At 44.8% G+C, this 17114-nt stretch overlaps 1 protein-coding gene across 2 annotated transcripts in view; it reads left to right on the forward strand.

The window, feature by feature from the left end:
• Positions 1-307: 307 nt before the first annotated feature.
• Positions 308-17114, forward strand: part of LOC130339914 (cytochrome P450 2C20-like) — a 125069-nt gene continuing 108262 nt past the window's right edge. The window contains exon 1 of one of the 2 annotated variants that reach the window (XM_056554099.1): positions 308-475. In XM_056554099.1, coding sequence (XP_056410074.1) covers positions 308-475 — 168 coding nt within the window. The remainder of the gene's footprint in view (positions 476-17114) is intronic. The other variant, XM_056554100.1, reaches the window with a different exon arrangement.

A 17114-nucleotide genomic window follows, 5' to 3' on the forward strand; every position in this document is an offset into this window, starting at 1 on the left:
TATCAAGTATGTACTCATGCAACCAGTAGATATATGATATAAACAGGCATATATACTACTCTGTCTAAAACACATTTAATTGTGGACACATTTCTCAACTTTACAATTGAAGTCTAATACAAAATGTCCCATTGTCAGGTCAGTTAAAAAAAAACTAATCCTTCCAAAGGTTATGTAAATGTACAATTTTTCAGCAAATAGTTACAATGTAACACGTTGAGCAACTATTAACTGATGTTTATTAATCATTAGTAGTTTTCTAAAACTGAGTACAGTAACATTATTTTTGAAACATTCTAAAGAAATCATGGAGGCAGCCCCATTGTATTTGACTATTTTTATTATCCTTTTCCTTCTAATTTCTACTTTGAAGATACACAGGAGACGACTTTCCTTACCTCCTGGACCGACTCCTCTGCCATTTGTGGGGAACCTATTTCAAGGAAGCTTTAAGCTTTATGAGTCTTACCACAAGGTATTATAAGCTACACTTTACATAACTATGTTTATTATGCTACAAGTAAAACATACTAAAAAAAAAACAGCAGTTCCCATAGACTTACTTTGAAAAGACACAGCACAAAAGGGTATATTATTACAAAAGGGCATATTATTACCGTTTTGCAATATTTAGTCTTTAGATAATAGTCTTTATGTGTACTTTGGTGGGATGGAACAGAATACCACAGTTTTCTGTTCTTCATTATAATTTTGGGTTATTGGAAGAAAAATGTTGTCATTTGGAAATGAAAGAAAACACAGCCTACTAGTTCCTCACACATAATGTATCTTCTTTCTTTTTAATTTCTTGGCATGTGGAGTGAAATTATTTAAATTGAACCCCTTAAGGACCAATACAAATAAACCTGTACGCCCCTGAAAGACCAGGCCTGTTTTTTCAAATCGGGGATGTCTGTCTTTATTAGAGAATAACTCTGGTAACGTTTTGCCAATCTCGATAATTCTGACATTGTTTTTTTGTCACAAGTTGTCCTTCATGTACATAGTAAAATTAAGCCGATATCATTTGTAGTTTTTTTTTACAATGCAAAAATCATGATATTTAAAAAAAAAAAAAAAGATTTTTTGCTATTTTAACACTAATAGGTTGCATATATTTATACTTACTGACCAAATACTTTACGAAACTTATACTTTCAGATGTCAACTTTATTTTGACAGCATTTTTTTGTTTTTAATTAACATTTTAAATTAATTAGAAGCCTAACAATTTAACTTGAAATTTTGAAAATTTGAAAAGTACATCTTTTTTTATGTGCTATGCAAGGTTTGCAGAAGTTTGAAGGTGGTAGAACATAGGAACACCCCCCAAATGACCCCATTTTAAAAACTAGACCCCTCAATGTATTCGCTAGGGGGTACAGTGAGTATTTTAACACTATAGTTTTTTGGCAGGAATTATTACAATGTCGGTGTTAAAAATTCGAAATTTGCATTTTTTCACAAATGCATCATTTGTGGGACATATTTTTTGTACATCACTTCTGATATTGCAAGAAATGTACCCTATATTTTATTAAGCTACTCGGCCCGTGTTTGGAAATATCCCCGCTTAGGCCATATTTCGTTCCTTGGCGGCGTGGTAGGACCCAGAAGCAGAGGAGCGCCATTTGGCTTTCAGGGCATCATTTTAGGCCGAATGGATTGTAGGCCGCACTTCATGCCTGCAAAGGGTTTTAGCTGCCAGAACCATACCGCACCCCCACAAGTGACCCCATTTTGGAAACTACACCCCCTAAAGTGTTCATCAAGACCAAAAGTGAGTGTGGCTGGAATGGATACAAAGTCAGTGGAAAAATTAAATTTTTTTTTTTATTGCATTATTTGTGGGACATATTTTTTGTACATTGCATCTGAAAAGTAGAAAATGCGCCCCATATTTTATTACGCTGTTCGTCCCGTGCTCGGTAATACCTCTGCTTATACCATATTTGGTTGCATGGCCACACGGTGGGACCCAAAAGGAGAGGAGCACCATTTGGCTTTCAGGATATCATTATACAAATTATAGTCCGCACTTCATCTTGCAAAGCATCCCAGCTGTCAGAACAATACCACACTCCCAGATGTGACCCCATTTTCAAAAACTACACCCCCTAAAGTATTCACCTAGGGCAAAAGTGAGCACGTTGAGCCCTTATTGTGTGGCTAGAATTATTTCAAAGTCAATGGAAAAAATAGAAATTAGCTTTTTTTCCCCACAAATTCTTTATTTGTGGAACATCATTTTGGTAAGTCGCTTTTGAAATGGAGGAAATTCTGTTCCCAATGTATACTGTACCCGTCTCATTCAGAAATGGATGGAGCTGCTACAGTATACGTCAGCATCACTCTTTTTGATGTGATGCTGACGGATACCTCTAACACTGCGGAAACGCAGTATGAATGGGACCGCAGTGTAGGGGCACATAGAGCACATCCGCGGCATATTACACACCGCGGATGCCCCCCAGCAGTCACAAGGGCGAGATCACTGCTGTGGCTGGGTAGCTCAGTGTGTCCGCTCATGACTGCCGGCGGGAAATCCGCCGCTATGAGTGGACACATAAAGCTACCTAGCCGCAGCAGGGAGCTCATTATTGTGACTGTTGGCGGGCATCCGCAGCACATAATATGCTGCGGATGTGCGCCGTGTGATCCCACACATTATGCATTTTTATATTTGATTATATTTATTTAATAAATACATTTTCATTATTTTTTTTACACTTTTTTACACTTATTGTCTTTACACTTTCTTTTTTACACTTTTATTTATTTTATATATTTTTGAATTTTTTTATGCTTTGGAATACTTAGTATTCCAAAGCATTGCAACTATATGCTGCCTGCTAGTTTTACACTGGCACGTCCTCACAGGCAATAACCAGGGCAGACCTGGGGGTCCTAGTAAAGACCCCCGGCTGCCCAGGTAAGCAGCAGCACCCTGCGGTCGTTGCAGGGTGCTACAGGAGAGACAGAGGGAGCCCCCTCCCTCTGTCAAAACTCCTTACAGCTCGCGGTTGCTTCCGACCGCGGCTGTAAGGGTCAATTTGCTGGGACCAAAGTTGTCTTCGGTCCCGGCAGTGCGGCAGTGTCCCCGCCCGCGCTGCGGGGTGCTACACGGGTGACAGAGGGAGCTCCCTCTGTCATTACACTTACAGCCCGCGGTCACTTCCGACCACGGCTGTAAGGGTTAAACTGCCGGGACCGAAGTTTAGTTCGGTCCCGGCAGTGCGGCAGGGTCCCGGCTGTGTGTTACAGCCGAGTCCCTGCCGCGATCTCGTGGGTGCACTGGGCAGCACCCACAAGAGCCATGGACGAATGTGCATTCAGCCTGGACGTGTATACACGTCCATGGTCCTTAAGGTGTTAATTCATTACACATGATTTAAAAGAAAACGATAAAAGACAAACAAATATGTTAAAATGTAAATATATAAATATTGGTGAGAAAGGGGGGCACTTACAAATCAGAGTCTCTTGAAAAGTGCAGACTTTGTCTTTCTCAAGGTGCAGTTACATATCCATATCGCAGAAAGCCAGGGTCCGAAGCGTGGTGCAGTGAACAGCCGCCGCTTTCGCGCCGAAGACTGGCGCTTCTTCAGACTACACCTCTTCCATCACCTGGAAGCAGATAAATACACCTCTCTTCACACATTACGGAAGAAAGGGGCTTCCATTAAAACCAATACACGTACGACTTTGACAACTTGCAACGTACAATACATATTTCATAAGAAGATGCGCATGTCAAGTCTATCATTTAATCCAAGACCTCCTTGTGCATTTGTTTTTAAAATCCATCTCCCTTCTATTTGTAAAATAATTTTCTTTGAATCTTCACCATTCGCTGTGCCTATTCGTTAAGTTCCCAAAAATTGTAGCACAGTTGGATCGCTATTATGCTCATCCCTTATATGAGAAATGAGCCTTGGAGAACCCTTTCCTGTTCTGAAGGAATCCAAGGATAGAGGATAAGATGTCCGATTGCAGGGGTCCCGCTGCATATTTTTCTGAAATGGTTTTTGGGGGGCATGTCTCATTTAGGAAGACCCCATGGTGCCATAACAGCAAAAAAAAAAAATAAACACATGGCACACTATTTTGGAAACTACACCCCTCAAGGAATGTCACAAGGGGTGTAGTGAGCCTTAATACCCCACAGGTGATTGACGAATTTTCGCTAAAGTTGGACGTAAGAATGAAAATGTTTATTTTTTTTCATTTTCACAAGGGGTAATAGGAGAAAAAGCCCCCAAAATTTGTAACACAATTTCTTCTGAGTATGAAAATACCCCATATGTGGATGTAAAGTGCTTTGTGGGTGAACTACAATGCTCAGAAGAAAAAGAGCGATATTGGGCTTTTGGAGAGAGAATTTGGTAGGAATAGAAGTCGGGGGCCATGTGCATTTACAAAGCCCCCGTGCTACCATCACAGTGGACCCCCACCCTCATGTGACCCCATTTTGAAAACTACACCCCTCACAGAATTTAATAAGGGGGGCAGTGAGCATTTACACCCCACTGGTGTTTGACAGATTTTTTGAACAGTGGGCTGTGCAAATGAAAACTTATTTTTTCATTTTAACGGACCACTGTTAACAAAAATCTGTCAGACACCTGTGGGGTCTAAATGCTCACTGCACCCCTTATTACATCATGTGAGGGGTGTAGTTTCTAATATGGGGTCACATATGGGGGGGGGTCCACTGTTCTGGCAGCATGGGGGCTTTGTAAATGCACATGGCCTTCAATTCCAGCAAAATTCTCTCTCTAAAAGCCCAATGGCACTCCTTCTCTTCTCAGCATTGTAGTTCAGCCGCAGAGCACTTTACATCCACATATGGGGTATTTCCATACTCAGAAGAAATTGTGTTACAAATTTTGTGTGGCTTTTTCTCCTATTACCCCTTGTGAAAATAAAAACTTTGGGGTAACACCAGCATTTTAGTGAAAAAAATCAGATTTTAAATTTTCACGTCCAACTTTAACGAAAATTTGTTAAACACCTCTAGGGTGTTAAGACTCACTATACCCCTTGTTACGTTCCGTGAGGGGTGAAGTTTCCAAAATGGGGTCACATGTGAGTGATTTTTTTTTTTTGCATTTCTGTCAAAACTGCTGTAACTATCAGCCACCCCCGTGCAAATCACAAATTTAGACCTCAAGTGTACATAGTGCGCTCTCTCTTCGGAGCCTTGTTGTGTGCCCACAGAGCACTTTACACCCACATATGGGGTCTTTCCGTATTCAGGAGAAATTGGGTTACAAATTTTGGGCTCTTTTTTCCTTTTGCCTCTTGTAAAAATGAAAAGGGGGCAACACCAGCATGTTAGTGTAAAAATTGCTAATGTAGACCCCAACTTTACCTTTTCATATGGGGTAAAAGGAGAAAAAGCCCCCCAAACTTTGTTAGGCAATTTCTCCTGGGTACGGAAATACCCCATATGTGGCCCTAAACTGTTGCCTTGAAATGCGACAGGGCTCTGAAGTGAGAGAGCGCCATGCACATTTGAGGCCTAAATTAGGGATTTACATAGGGACGGACAAGGCAGTGTTCCCCAAGCAGGATGCCTCCAGCTGTTGCAAAACTCCTAGCATGCCTGGACAGTCAATGGCTGTCCGGCAATACTGGGAGTTATTTTGCAACAGCTGGGGGCTCCGTTTTGGAAACACTGCCGTATGAGACATTTTTAATTTTTATTGGGGGGGGGGGGGGGGGTGGAAGTGTAAAGGTATGTATATGTAGTGTTTTACACCTTATTTTGTGTAAGTGTAAGAATAGTGTAGTGTAGTGTTTTAGGGTACATTCACATGGCAGGGGTTCACAGCGAGTTTCCCGCTGGGAGTTTGAGCTGCGGCGGAAAATTAGCTGCAGCTCAAACTCACTGTAAAACCCCGCCCATGTGAATGTACCATGTACGTTCACATGGGCAGGGGCTAACCTTAAATTTTTGCAAAACTTCATCTCCCAGTATGCACTGACAGACCGTGCATGCTGGGAGTTGTAGTTATGCAACAGCTGAAGGCACACTGGTTGGGAAACACTAAGTTAGGTAACAGACTACCGCAGTTTTTCCGCACCACTGTACCTCCAGCTGTTGCAAAACTACAACTCCCAGCATGCATGGTCTGTCAATGCATGCTGGGAGATGTAGTTTTCCAACAGCTGAAGGCCCACGGATTGGGAAACACTGAGTTAGGAAGCAGACAGTGTTTCCCAACCAGTGTACCTCCAGTTGATGCAAAACTACAACTCCCAGCATATCCGGAGAGCCTGCTGGCCCTTCAGATATGGCCGAACTACAAGTGTTAGTATGCCTGGACAGTCTTGGCATGCTGGGAGTTGTAGTTTTGCAACATCTGGAAGTGCACAGTTTGGAGACCACTATACAGTGGTCTTCAAACTGTAGCCCTCCAGATGTTGCAAAACTACAACTCCCAGCATGCCCAGACAGCCTTTGGATATCTGAGCATGCTGGGAGTTGTAGTTGGGAAACTACAAGGCAGCAGTGAAGATAACTTACCAGATCTTCACTGCTGCCTCTGTCTCCGCCACTGCCGCTATATTCTGCCGCTTGTCCTCCCGCTGTCTGCCACTGGTAAGCACCGCCACCATCTTTACCTCGCTGCCCGGTCTTCCAGAACAGGGATTTCAACTGTGACACTCCCCCCCCCCCCCCCCCCCGTCCCTGCCCTGTGATTCGCCAGTCAGTCCTAACCGGCCAGTCTCAGGGGATAGGAGGAAGTGTCACCCCTGCTACCTCGCTCCTATCCTTTAGGATGATCAGGGCTGTCTCAGCTCTGATCATTCCTATTTTCCGGGCTACTGGGTCACCAGAGACCCGATCAGCCCGGAAAATCTGTGATTTGCTGGCCGGAATTGAGTCATCCCATTCCGATCACCGCTTACGAAGTGACACTTTGCAGTCGTACATTTATGGCACTCGTCATTAAGGGGTTAAAGGGGTACTCCGCCCCTAGACATCTTATCGCCTACCTAATAATAGGGGATAAGATGTCTGATCATGGGGGTCTCAATGCGATTTCCTCTGCAGCCCCCCGAGTCATCAGCTCTCCGGAACTAAGTTTACTCCGTGGCTGATAACAGGGGTCGGTGGTTCGTGACGTCCCCTCATCACGCCCTATCTCCTTAATGCAAGTCTATGGGAGTGGACTTGGTAACAGTTATGCCACCTCCCATAGACTTGCATTAAGGGGGCAGGGCAGAACGTCATGAGGAGGCGGAGGCATGATGTAACAAATCTCTGGTCCCTGTATCGTGAGTCTTCAGCCACAGAGCAATCCTAGCCCAGGAGAGCTGATGACTTGGTGGGCTGCAGGAGAGATCGTGGAGATCCCCAGCAGCGGGACCCCTGCGATCAGACATTTTATCCCCTATCCTTGGATAGGGGGTAAGATGTCCAGGGGCGGAGTACCCTTTAATGACCTATAACATGTAAACACATCATACTGCTATTAAAGAGATGTGATGTGGGATCCTGACTCCCTATCATGCTAATACACAGAATGCAGCGATCACTGCTGTGTAAACTGACAGCAGTATTAAAAGGGACATTTATATGCTCCCTTGTGGAATACAGATAGGGATTGTGTATGAACACTAAATCAACCAATAAGTCAAACTAAAATGTACAAACATATGTGATCCATTGAGCCTAGAATCTGCTTTAAGGGACCTTCCTCAGATTCCTCGGAGGGTAAATGAGACTGAAACTGACGCAGCTTTCGGGTGTACTCTGGAGGCGGTACATGCGCCGTGAGAGCAGGGAGGGAGGCCATGCATATTGATGAGCTGGGTGGAGCACCCGCCCGGGATAAGATCACATGGGGTATCCGGAGCTTCCGGAGCTCCGGTCCTAGCTCCACCCATGCCCCAAGGACCTCATTTACAAAAAATAAAAAAAGTTGATAACGGCGCAACGGCTGAGTCATTCAGAACATTGTAAATATCATTTTCATCAGTATCACCCGCACCACAAGCCTGTATGACAGTTTTTTTTTAAATATATCTTTAATGTCATATAAATTTCTATACATCAAGATCCACAATAACAAAATATAATACCCCCTGACCCCTACCGTCCCACCCCTCAGCCTGGCATTACTATCTAACCCTAATCTGTCTAGGAGAAGAGAAACAAGGACAACAACCTAACAAACCCTCTAACAAAGACGGCCTAATTTTTCCATAATGAATGACTACTTTTCCTTTATTCCTATTTTTCTATCCTTATATAGGATTTCTTCGTATTTTTCAACCTTATTCACTAACCATTCTTTTTCCGTTGGTACATCCGGGCCCATCCACTTTCTAAGTATCACCGTCTTTGCTAGTCCAATAATTCTCTGAATCACGTTTCCAAAACCTTTTACATTCAAGCCTATCCCCAAAACTGCACTTCTAGCCTCAAACGGCACATCAACCTTAAAATCCTTCACAATTTTTCTATACACCCTTTCCCAAAATTCTTTAACCCCTTAAGGACCGACCCATTTTTTACTTCTATGACCAGGCTCTTTTTTTTTATTTGACATGTATCTCTTTAAATGGTAATAACTTTAGAATGCTTTTTCTGAGTGGAGTGATTCTGAGATTGTTTTTTCTTGACATATTGTACTTTATATAACTGGTGCATTTTTGTTGACACATGAAGCATTTCTTGTCAAAAACTTCAAAATATTGTGAAAAACTGGAAAATTTCTGCCGTTTTTAAATTTTTTTTATGGTGCACACTGTGCGGTAAAAGTGATGTTATATTTATTCTGTTGGTCAGTACGATTATGGCGATATCCATTTTATATAGCTTTCTATGTTCTTTTTCCTTTTCTGAGCAAAATTCTTTTTCTGCCATTCATTTTCCAACAGCCGTAACTTTTTTATTTTTCGTCCAATTGCATTGAGTAAGGGCTTATTTTTTGCAGGATGAGCTGTACTTTTTGTTGGTATCATTTTTGTGCTACGTGCTACCTTTTGATCTTTTTATTCCGCTATTTGTACCAAAATTGGCGAATTTTTTAATGTTTTTTTTTCGGTGTTCACCGTGCGAGATAATTTACATTATAGTTTTGTAGTACACGTCATTACGGATGTATATTATGTATATGATTTGTGTTTTTATGTATACGATTTGTGTTTTTGATCTTTTTTGGTGATAATACAGGGCTTTTATTGGGAAAGGGGCATTTTTTTTTAAACTTCATACTTTTATTGAAAAACTTTTAATTTTATTTTTTAAACTTTTTACAGGTTATACTATGCTGCAATACATTTGTACTGCAGCACAGTATAACCTGATGAGCTGCAGACACTACAGCCTGTGCGATTCTGCCTCTGGCTGGATTTCACAGGCTTCCGTAGCAGGCATACAGGAGGTCATGATCTGACCTCCTGCTGCCATAGCAACCAACAGCGTCCCGCGATTGTATCGCGGCGCCGCCGCTGGAGAACAGGGGGAGAGCGTTCCCCCTGTCAACACCATAGATGCCATGATCAGGATTGATCACAGCATCTATGGGGTTAATGCTGCCGGGACCGGCGCGATCGCTGCTCCGGCAGCTGCGGCGGGACTCCGGCTGTGATTGACAGCTGGGTCTTGTCGCCGATCTCCTGCGCTGCCCGCGTAAGTGCCGAAGATCGCTATGACGTATACATTCGTCCAATTGCGCGAACGTGTCGGATGATTGGACGTATGCATACGTCCTATAGCGGGAAGGGGTTAACTCTCCAACAATCCCACATTAAGTGCAGTAGATCTGCTTCTTCCTTAATGCATTTGGGGCAAAGGGAATCTTTTCTTATACCCATTTTCCCAAGAAGCTTTGGTGTGTAATAAATCCTGTGATTCAGTTTCCAAAAGGAAACACAGTGATTCATATTAACTGAGGACCTCTTCAAGTTCTTATAAATTTCCTCCCATTCCTCCTCATTTATTACCCCTACGTCCTCCTCCCATTTCTTTTTACATTTTAATTTCTGGGTGTTCCCAATACTATTCACAATCTTTCTATATGCTATCCCCAACAAATTCTTCACCTTTTGTCCCTTTACCCAAATCAAAAACTTTATTATTTCCTGTGTTTCAATTTTGCACCTTTGGTTCTCCTTAATCCTCCACCATGTTTCTTTAACTTGAATATAGCCCAATTTTTTTTTTAAACAGGTAGTAAGGATGTCTGAGTAATCAAGTGCACAAATATCGCTTATACTATACTCGACTGTCAGTCATGGCGTATACTTGAAATATCTCCTGGGTAAATCCCAAAAGGCCCTTTATCTGGCTCCTACAAAACAGAGTAGTACAAATCTCCACCAGACATAACATACATGGACAACAACCCGACGACAGAGAGAGAACACGGGGGGTAGAGAAGGAGGGTAGGGGGAGAAGGGGTAAGGCTTAAGAAAGATGGAAAGAAAAAGTAGCTTCAGAGTAAGTGGGAGAGCTAAGGAGGTTGCCTATCCAGAAATCTATCCCAGGGCTCCCATACAGATAAGAAGAGAGGTAAAGAGTTATTGAGAGAGGCAGTCAGATAGTCAAGAGAACCTATTTCCCTGATTCTCGCCACCAGTCTCTGATGGGGGAAGGGTTAGTTTCCAGCATTTCGCAATTAGGGTTTTAGCTGCTAAGACCATGTGCATGAACAATTTAAATGGCCATTTGGGTAATATTGGAGTGCAGAGGTATAATAAATAGATCCGGGGATCCAAGGGGACCCAAGCACCCAGTACTTCCAGTATCAGTTGCTTCACCATGTCCGAATACGGAACAATGATAGGACAGGACCAGAATATGTGAAAGACCGTGCCCATCCTTACCCCACAACGCCAGCATTGGGGGGGGGAATATTTGGGTTCAGTTCGTTAAGCAGCGCAGGGGTGTGATACCAGCCCATTAACATCTTAAATTAGGTTTCCTTCTATGCTGTACAAATGGAAGCCTTAGAAGCCCATTGCCAAATTATCCACCATTGGGTTGGGTAAGAGTGGCGTTCAAGCCCTCCTCCCAACAACTCATTTAAGGGGGGGCAGTAATAATAGAGTAGATGTCAGAGAGGAACCCATTCATCTGTGGCCCCGATTGACATAACTGCTCAAAGGCCATAGGCAGGGAGACCACATGAGTGCCAAGCACAGACAACATGAAGTGCTTGAGTTGGAGATAATGAAGCCATTCAAATGAGGGAATACCATGTCAGGAAACGAAGTCCTCAAAGGACATCAGTGTTCGGGATAGGGGTTCAACTAAGTCGGCCCAACTGAAGAGCCCCCTACCTCCCCACTCCCTGACCATGCTGGAAGTGAGGATCGGGGGGAAAGCTGGATGATAAAGGAAAGACTTAAAAGGGGAGACACAGGAGAAAATCTGGAATTTCCTGGAGAAATACCCCCAAACATACTTAGAAAAGTAGATAGGTCCCAGCAGGGGGCCAGGGGGGACTGTAGGAGGGGCGGCACTCCAGAGGAACGTATTCGGATGGACCGGGGCCAACCACAGTTTCTCGAGCTCCATCCAAAGGCTATAGGTGTGGTAAGAGAAGCAAGAAGCTAGGTTGGCACAAATGGGAAGCCCAGTAGTACTTAGCAACATCCGGAACCGACAAACCCCACATAAGCCTACTTGCCAACATAACCGACATCGGGAGGCGATGCCTCTTACCATCCCAGATAAAACAAAAAATGGCTGATTGGAACGCTAGCAAAGCAGACAACGGGACTCGCACTGGCAGCGTTTCAAAAAAGTATAGCAGTTTAGGAAGTATGGTCATTTTAACTGCCGGTATGCACCCGAAAAAGGAGATATATTGGGACCGCCACTTGTCCATGATATATTGGGACCGCCACTTGTCCATGATGTTCTCAGTGAATTTATTCCGGCCGCTCCCACACTCTTCCAATCCCAGCGGACCCGAGTTTGACCCGGAGGAGGAGGAGCCCACCCTGGAGGCTGCATGGCACCATCTACAGCTTGTTTACAAGTTTTTCCTCAGAGATGTCCTCTATTGTATCGAACTGATTGAGATATTTGATGTGATCTGCAGAGAAGTAAAAAGACAAGGACATGAACCATCTAAATATGTAATGAAGATTGAAGCCTGGATTTTTGGATTAAAAAAAAATAATTTTTTTTATCATTTGTGTGAACATGGATTAATAAGATGTTGTCCCACCAGTACGTTTGTGCATGTAGGGGGTTCAGGTGTGCAAGACGGGGCACTTTAGGGGGGGTAGGTGTTTTGGGTTCACATATTGGCATAGGGTGACCATATATAGGTCATTTACACTAACATGATTGCCCATATTGGCGATCATCCTACTATGGTTTAACACTATTATGGCACTTTTACCTAGGGGGTATGGGGATGGGGTGTGAGTGTGTGTATGTGTGACAGGGGGGAGGATAGGGGAGGGGTGGCTGGGCTAGGTGTAAGTGTGAGTTTGAGAGGTCTCCACGTGTTTGATGCACTGTGTGTGTGTGTGGGGGCGGGAGTAATAACAATAAAAATAAGGGGGGGATGTTCTGGTTTGGAAAATCACCATGTTACTAGGCATGTAGTCTAATTTTTTACACATAATTTTTACATATAGTTTTGGTTTGGATAATCACCATGTCACTAGGCATGTAGTTAAATTTTTTACACATAATTTTTACACATAGTTTTTGTAATTTTTCAGTTGACACCATAGATTTGAGGAGAGAGTCGTTAAGACGCCAGTGGCAGCATCGAGGTGAGGAGGTAAAAGGAGAGAAAGACAGGAGGACCGGCCCATGATCGGACCAGGAAATAGAATCAAGAGAAGAGGAAGAGAGCATACGAACCATAGGAAAATTGCCAAAAAAGTAGTCTAGGCGGGTATGCAGTTTATGTGGTTGGGAGTAAAAAGTGATTAATCCACCAGAGATCATAGAGGGAGGAGGAGTGGAAGGGGCAAGACTGCCAAGGGCCGAGTGGCGATCCATAGAAGGAGAGAAATTAAGATTAAAATCACTGCCAAAAAGCTAGGCTGACGGGGGGTACTTATGTGTAAGTAAGAACCCGGTGCAAAAAGGGGATCTGAGACACGTTAGGCACATAAACGTTGCATAAGAGCAAGAATTTACCCCCGAAGGAAACTTCTACTATCAGGCAGCGGCCATGGGGGTCAGTATGAGTGGAGGAGACCTGAATGGGACAGGACCGGGCTACCAAGATTGTCACTCTGGCTGACTTCCTACCAGAAGAAGCCAAAAAGGCAAGCAGATACAAATGATGCAAAAAGTGGAAAGTACCAGAGTGGTCAAAGTGTGTCTCCTGAAGAAAGACTATATCAGCCCTCTGCGAGACCAACTCCCGTTGCAAGAGGCGCCGCTTAAGGGGGTAGTTGAGGCCCTTTACATTCAAGGAAACACACTTAGCCTTTGGCAGAGAGGAGGGGGGAAGAAGAAGCTAAAATAGAAAATGCACTCACCCAAACATAAGTCCCACGGACACAGGCACCCACGAGGAAAGCCGGAATCAGGGGGAAACATAGACACTTCCAGAAGCCTAGAAAAGAAGATGGGGAGGGAAGGGGGTGTCAGGCCCAAGGCCTGATTATTGAATCCTACATGTGTATTATAATTTTATCTGTGTGTAATGTATTATCCAAGACATGAGTGAGGGGTCATTCAGACAGTGTATCCTTTGTTTTTGTGTATTGCATTTTATTGGGGGTCTGGCTGTTTGGTATCTCCTTTGAAGTCATGCACTCTGGTCCCATCATATAATCAAACAGATATGGGGTCAGGAAGAGAGATGCCCCACCTGGTGGGATCAGAGGGGAGGGGGGGGGGAATGGAGTTTCCCTCCAAAGAAGCAGATATAAGACTTAAAATGCCAGACTCAACTGTTGTTCAAGGCTGTGCCAAAAGCTGACAAGAGCTGGACTCTCAATCACAAGGACGGCTATACCATTATGCTGTAAGGACTTAATTTTTGCTTTCTGAACTTGTCTTGCCAAACTCTTTTATATATTTTTGTACCTGTATGTCATTTGTTTCTGTATTTTTATATATATATAGCTCTGTGATACATTTTATCAGATTAAATGTTTAATTAATCAGCTCTGGTCTTTGATCTCTAAATATAGGAGCTCACCTTTCTGAAGGAAGCTCTGGTGAAACACGTTTATCAAAGGGTTAATTTGGTGACTTGCTGGGACTAGTAGTGGATACCCAGAGGTCTGGCGGCTTTAACCCTTGCACCATCACCCTCTCTCTAGCGTCTTAGCTGGACCGATAGGGTGTGATCGTGACAGGGGGGATCAGGACACACCAGGAAGAGGGGAGACAGGACACACCACCTAAGACACAGTGACAGAGACACAAAAACAAAGACAGGAAGACAATAAATCAACGAAGAAACCATTGACCACTGGGTCAAAGATGAGGCACAAAATAGTAGTAAAACCGAGGTACAAAAGCACCTCCTAACAAACAATAGATTTGGGAAGGCCTCAGTGGGGAGATGAGAGGACATCATCGAGAAGAGGGGAAACGCGACCCGAGAGACTCAGCCCACGAGGCCATGCCAAAGGCAGCAGGTATAGGTGACCGCCAGCTAGAACAAAGTACAGGTCAAAAAAGAAAACAATAGTATAATAAGTGCAAAACAGTAACTAAAGGCACAGGCATCAGTCGGCCATGAGGCCCCATCTCAAGGTGGTGCAGTAGGAGATCCCCGTTGATTAGGAGGGACTACTTACTTCCCTCCTCCAGTCCGGCAGTTGCAGACCGGCTGCCACAAAGGAGGGAGAGGTGGGGGCGAAGGGAAGAGGCCCCAATTGGGCACTTGAGGGGCAGGAAGGTCCAGAATGGAACAGAAATTCAGGACTTAAAAGGGGAGCATAAAATAGCAGTGCGTCCTTCTTTGTGGGCTTGCAAGGCAAAGGGGAAGTTCAAGCAGTATGGGACATGATGATCTCGAAGAACTGCCAGAAGTGGTTGGAACAATCGCCTCTTCCGGAGAGTGATCCAGGAAAGGTCCTGATACAGCTGAATAGGAGCACCATCAAAGTCAAAATTCCACCTAGACCGGGCCTTAGCCATGATAGCCTCCTTGAGTTGAAAGTCATTTACACAGCAGATAACGTCCCTAGGAGGGCCGTTAGAGGACCAAAGGCGCAAGGCAAGATGTGATCTGTCCAGCTTAATCTTGTGGGACGGGGGTTTACCCAGGAGATTAAAGATATCTTCCAGGGTAACATGCAGGTCTTCCTCCAAGGTGGCTTCAGTGAGCCCCCGGACACAATATTATTCCGGCGCCCTTGATTATCTAGATCTTCCAAGTGGTTATGCATGTCAGAGAGGAACTCCGATTGTGATGCAACCGTGGATTGGAGCTGAGGAATATACGCCCTGGTGGAATCATGGGCCTCCTCTAAATTCTCAACTCTGTCAAAACATGCTGTAAGTCTTGGCGGAGAGAGGAAATTTCGGCGCGGCAGGCGTCTTTGACTTCAAAAATTAAAGACTGAAAGTCCTCTTTGGTTGGAATTTGACATAACAGCTGGCAGAGGTCAAAGGCGTTGGTGTGGGGGCACAGTGTCCCGAGCACTCCAGCTCAATATCAGGGCGGCTGTCCCAAGAGGTCGACCCCCCAGCAGTCCCAGAGGAGAACACAGGCCCCACAGGAGCCCCTAGGGGTGCCAGGCCTGACGAACCCCCAGGCTTAGGTGCAGAGGACATAATCCCAGGGGAGGTAGACACAGAAGCCCAGGAGGGGTGAACCTGTGGGGTTCCAGTGTGCCCTCCAGGGCAGGAGAGGAAAGGGAGGAGGGAGAGGAGGCCCAGTCCTGTGACCACAGATGGCAGTTCAGGGGCAGGGTACAGGACCCCCGGGCAGTAGAAGCAGCAGGCAGTCCTGGAGCAGTTGGCAGCAAAGTGGGAGACAAGGGTGCACCCTCAACCACAGCAGCCCAGGATGGTGGTGAGGTAACCAGGGACCCTTTATCTTGAGGGCCTAGGGGGACCTGAGGCAGGTGAGATGAGAAGGGAGCCACTTCAGGGAGAGCAGCCAAGGTAGGGAGGAGAGGCTGCACTGCAGGAGGGACCTGTACCTGGCAGAAGACAAGTTCAGCTGTCTTCAGGGCCCGCACCACATCCTCCCGGGGTCCAACTGTGGGGGTGGCCTCACTTCCGACCTGCACGCCCGACCGCAAGTCACCGCTGGGGCTCTGGGATCGAGGAGGCAGCCGTCCACAGAGGGCAGCGGAGGGTACGCCAGCGGCACCCTCACAGCATGGAGCTCCTGAAAAGATGCAGGCGTCCCCGACCGGGAGCGCAATCCTGAGGTGGGACCAGAGATGTCTGGGAGATGGAGGGCCCAGGAGAAGAAGGAGGCCACCGGTACTGTCTTATGACGCATGTCGCTGGAGACCGGGCCAGAGGTGCAAGGGGTCTTTTGGAGGCTTTTCTGGAGGATTTTCCCATAGGGAAGGTGGCGGTTAGGGCTGTAGCAGGGTGGCAGAGGGCCTCGTGGTGCGGAGCTAAATAAAGCAGCAGCCATCTTCCACGGCGCCTCGCCATGCTCCCCGAAAATAGTCAAATTTATTCTCTTCCTCCAACCCAAATTCATTACATATTTGGGTCCACTCTTTAAACTTCCCCTCTTCAAATAAGTGGATTACTTTATCAATACCCTTCTCTCTCCAATTTAGGAATTTTGTGATTTTCAAAAATTCTTTCATATGTGTGTTACCCCATATGGGTATAAACTCAAAACTCCCTTTTACCCCCAGAATTCTTTGAATTTTTTTTCCACCAAACATCCAGTGCTCTTTTTTAAACTATTTTTCCCCCAATCTCCCTGTCTCTAACACTGTCCAAATATCTTTCCCTTTTATTCACTTTTCTTTAAGAATCTCCATAAAAAAATGCACCTTCTTGTGCAATGTAATTTAATTGGTGATTTGCACAGGGGTGGCTGATTTTACAATGGTTCTGACATAAACACAAAAATATAAATACCCACATGTGACCCCATTTTGGAAACTATACCCCCCCATGGAACGTAACAAGGGGTATAGTGAGCCTGAACACCCCACAGGTGTTTGACGAATTTTCATAA

The sequence above is a fragment of the Hyla sarda genome, unplaced genomic scaffold (assembly GCF_029499605.1).
Source record: "Hyla sarda isolate aHylSar1 unplaced genomic scaffold, aHylSar1.hap1 scaffold_556, whole genome shotgun sequence".
NCBI lineage: Eukaryota > Metazoa > Chordata > Amphibia > Anura > Hylidae > Hyla > Hyla sarda.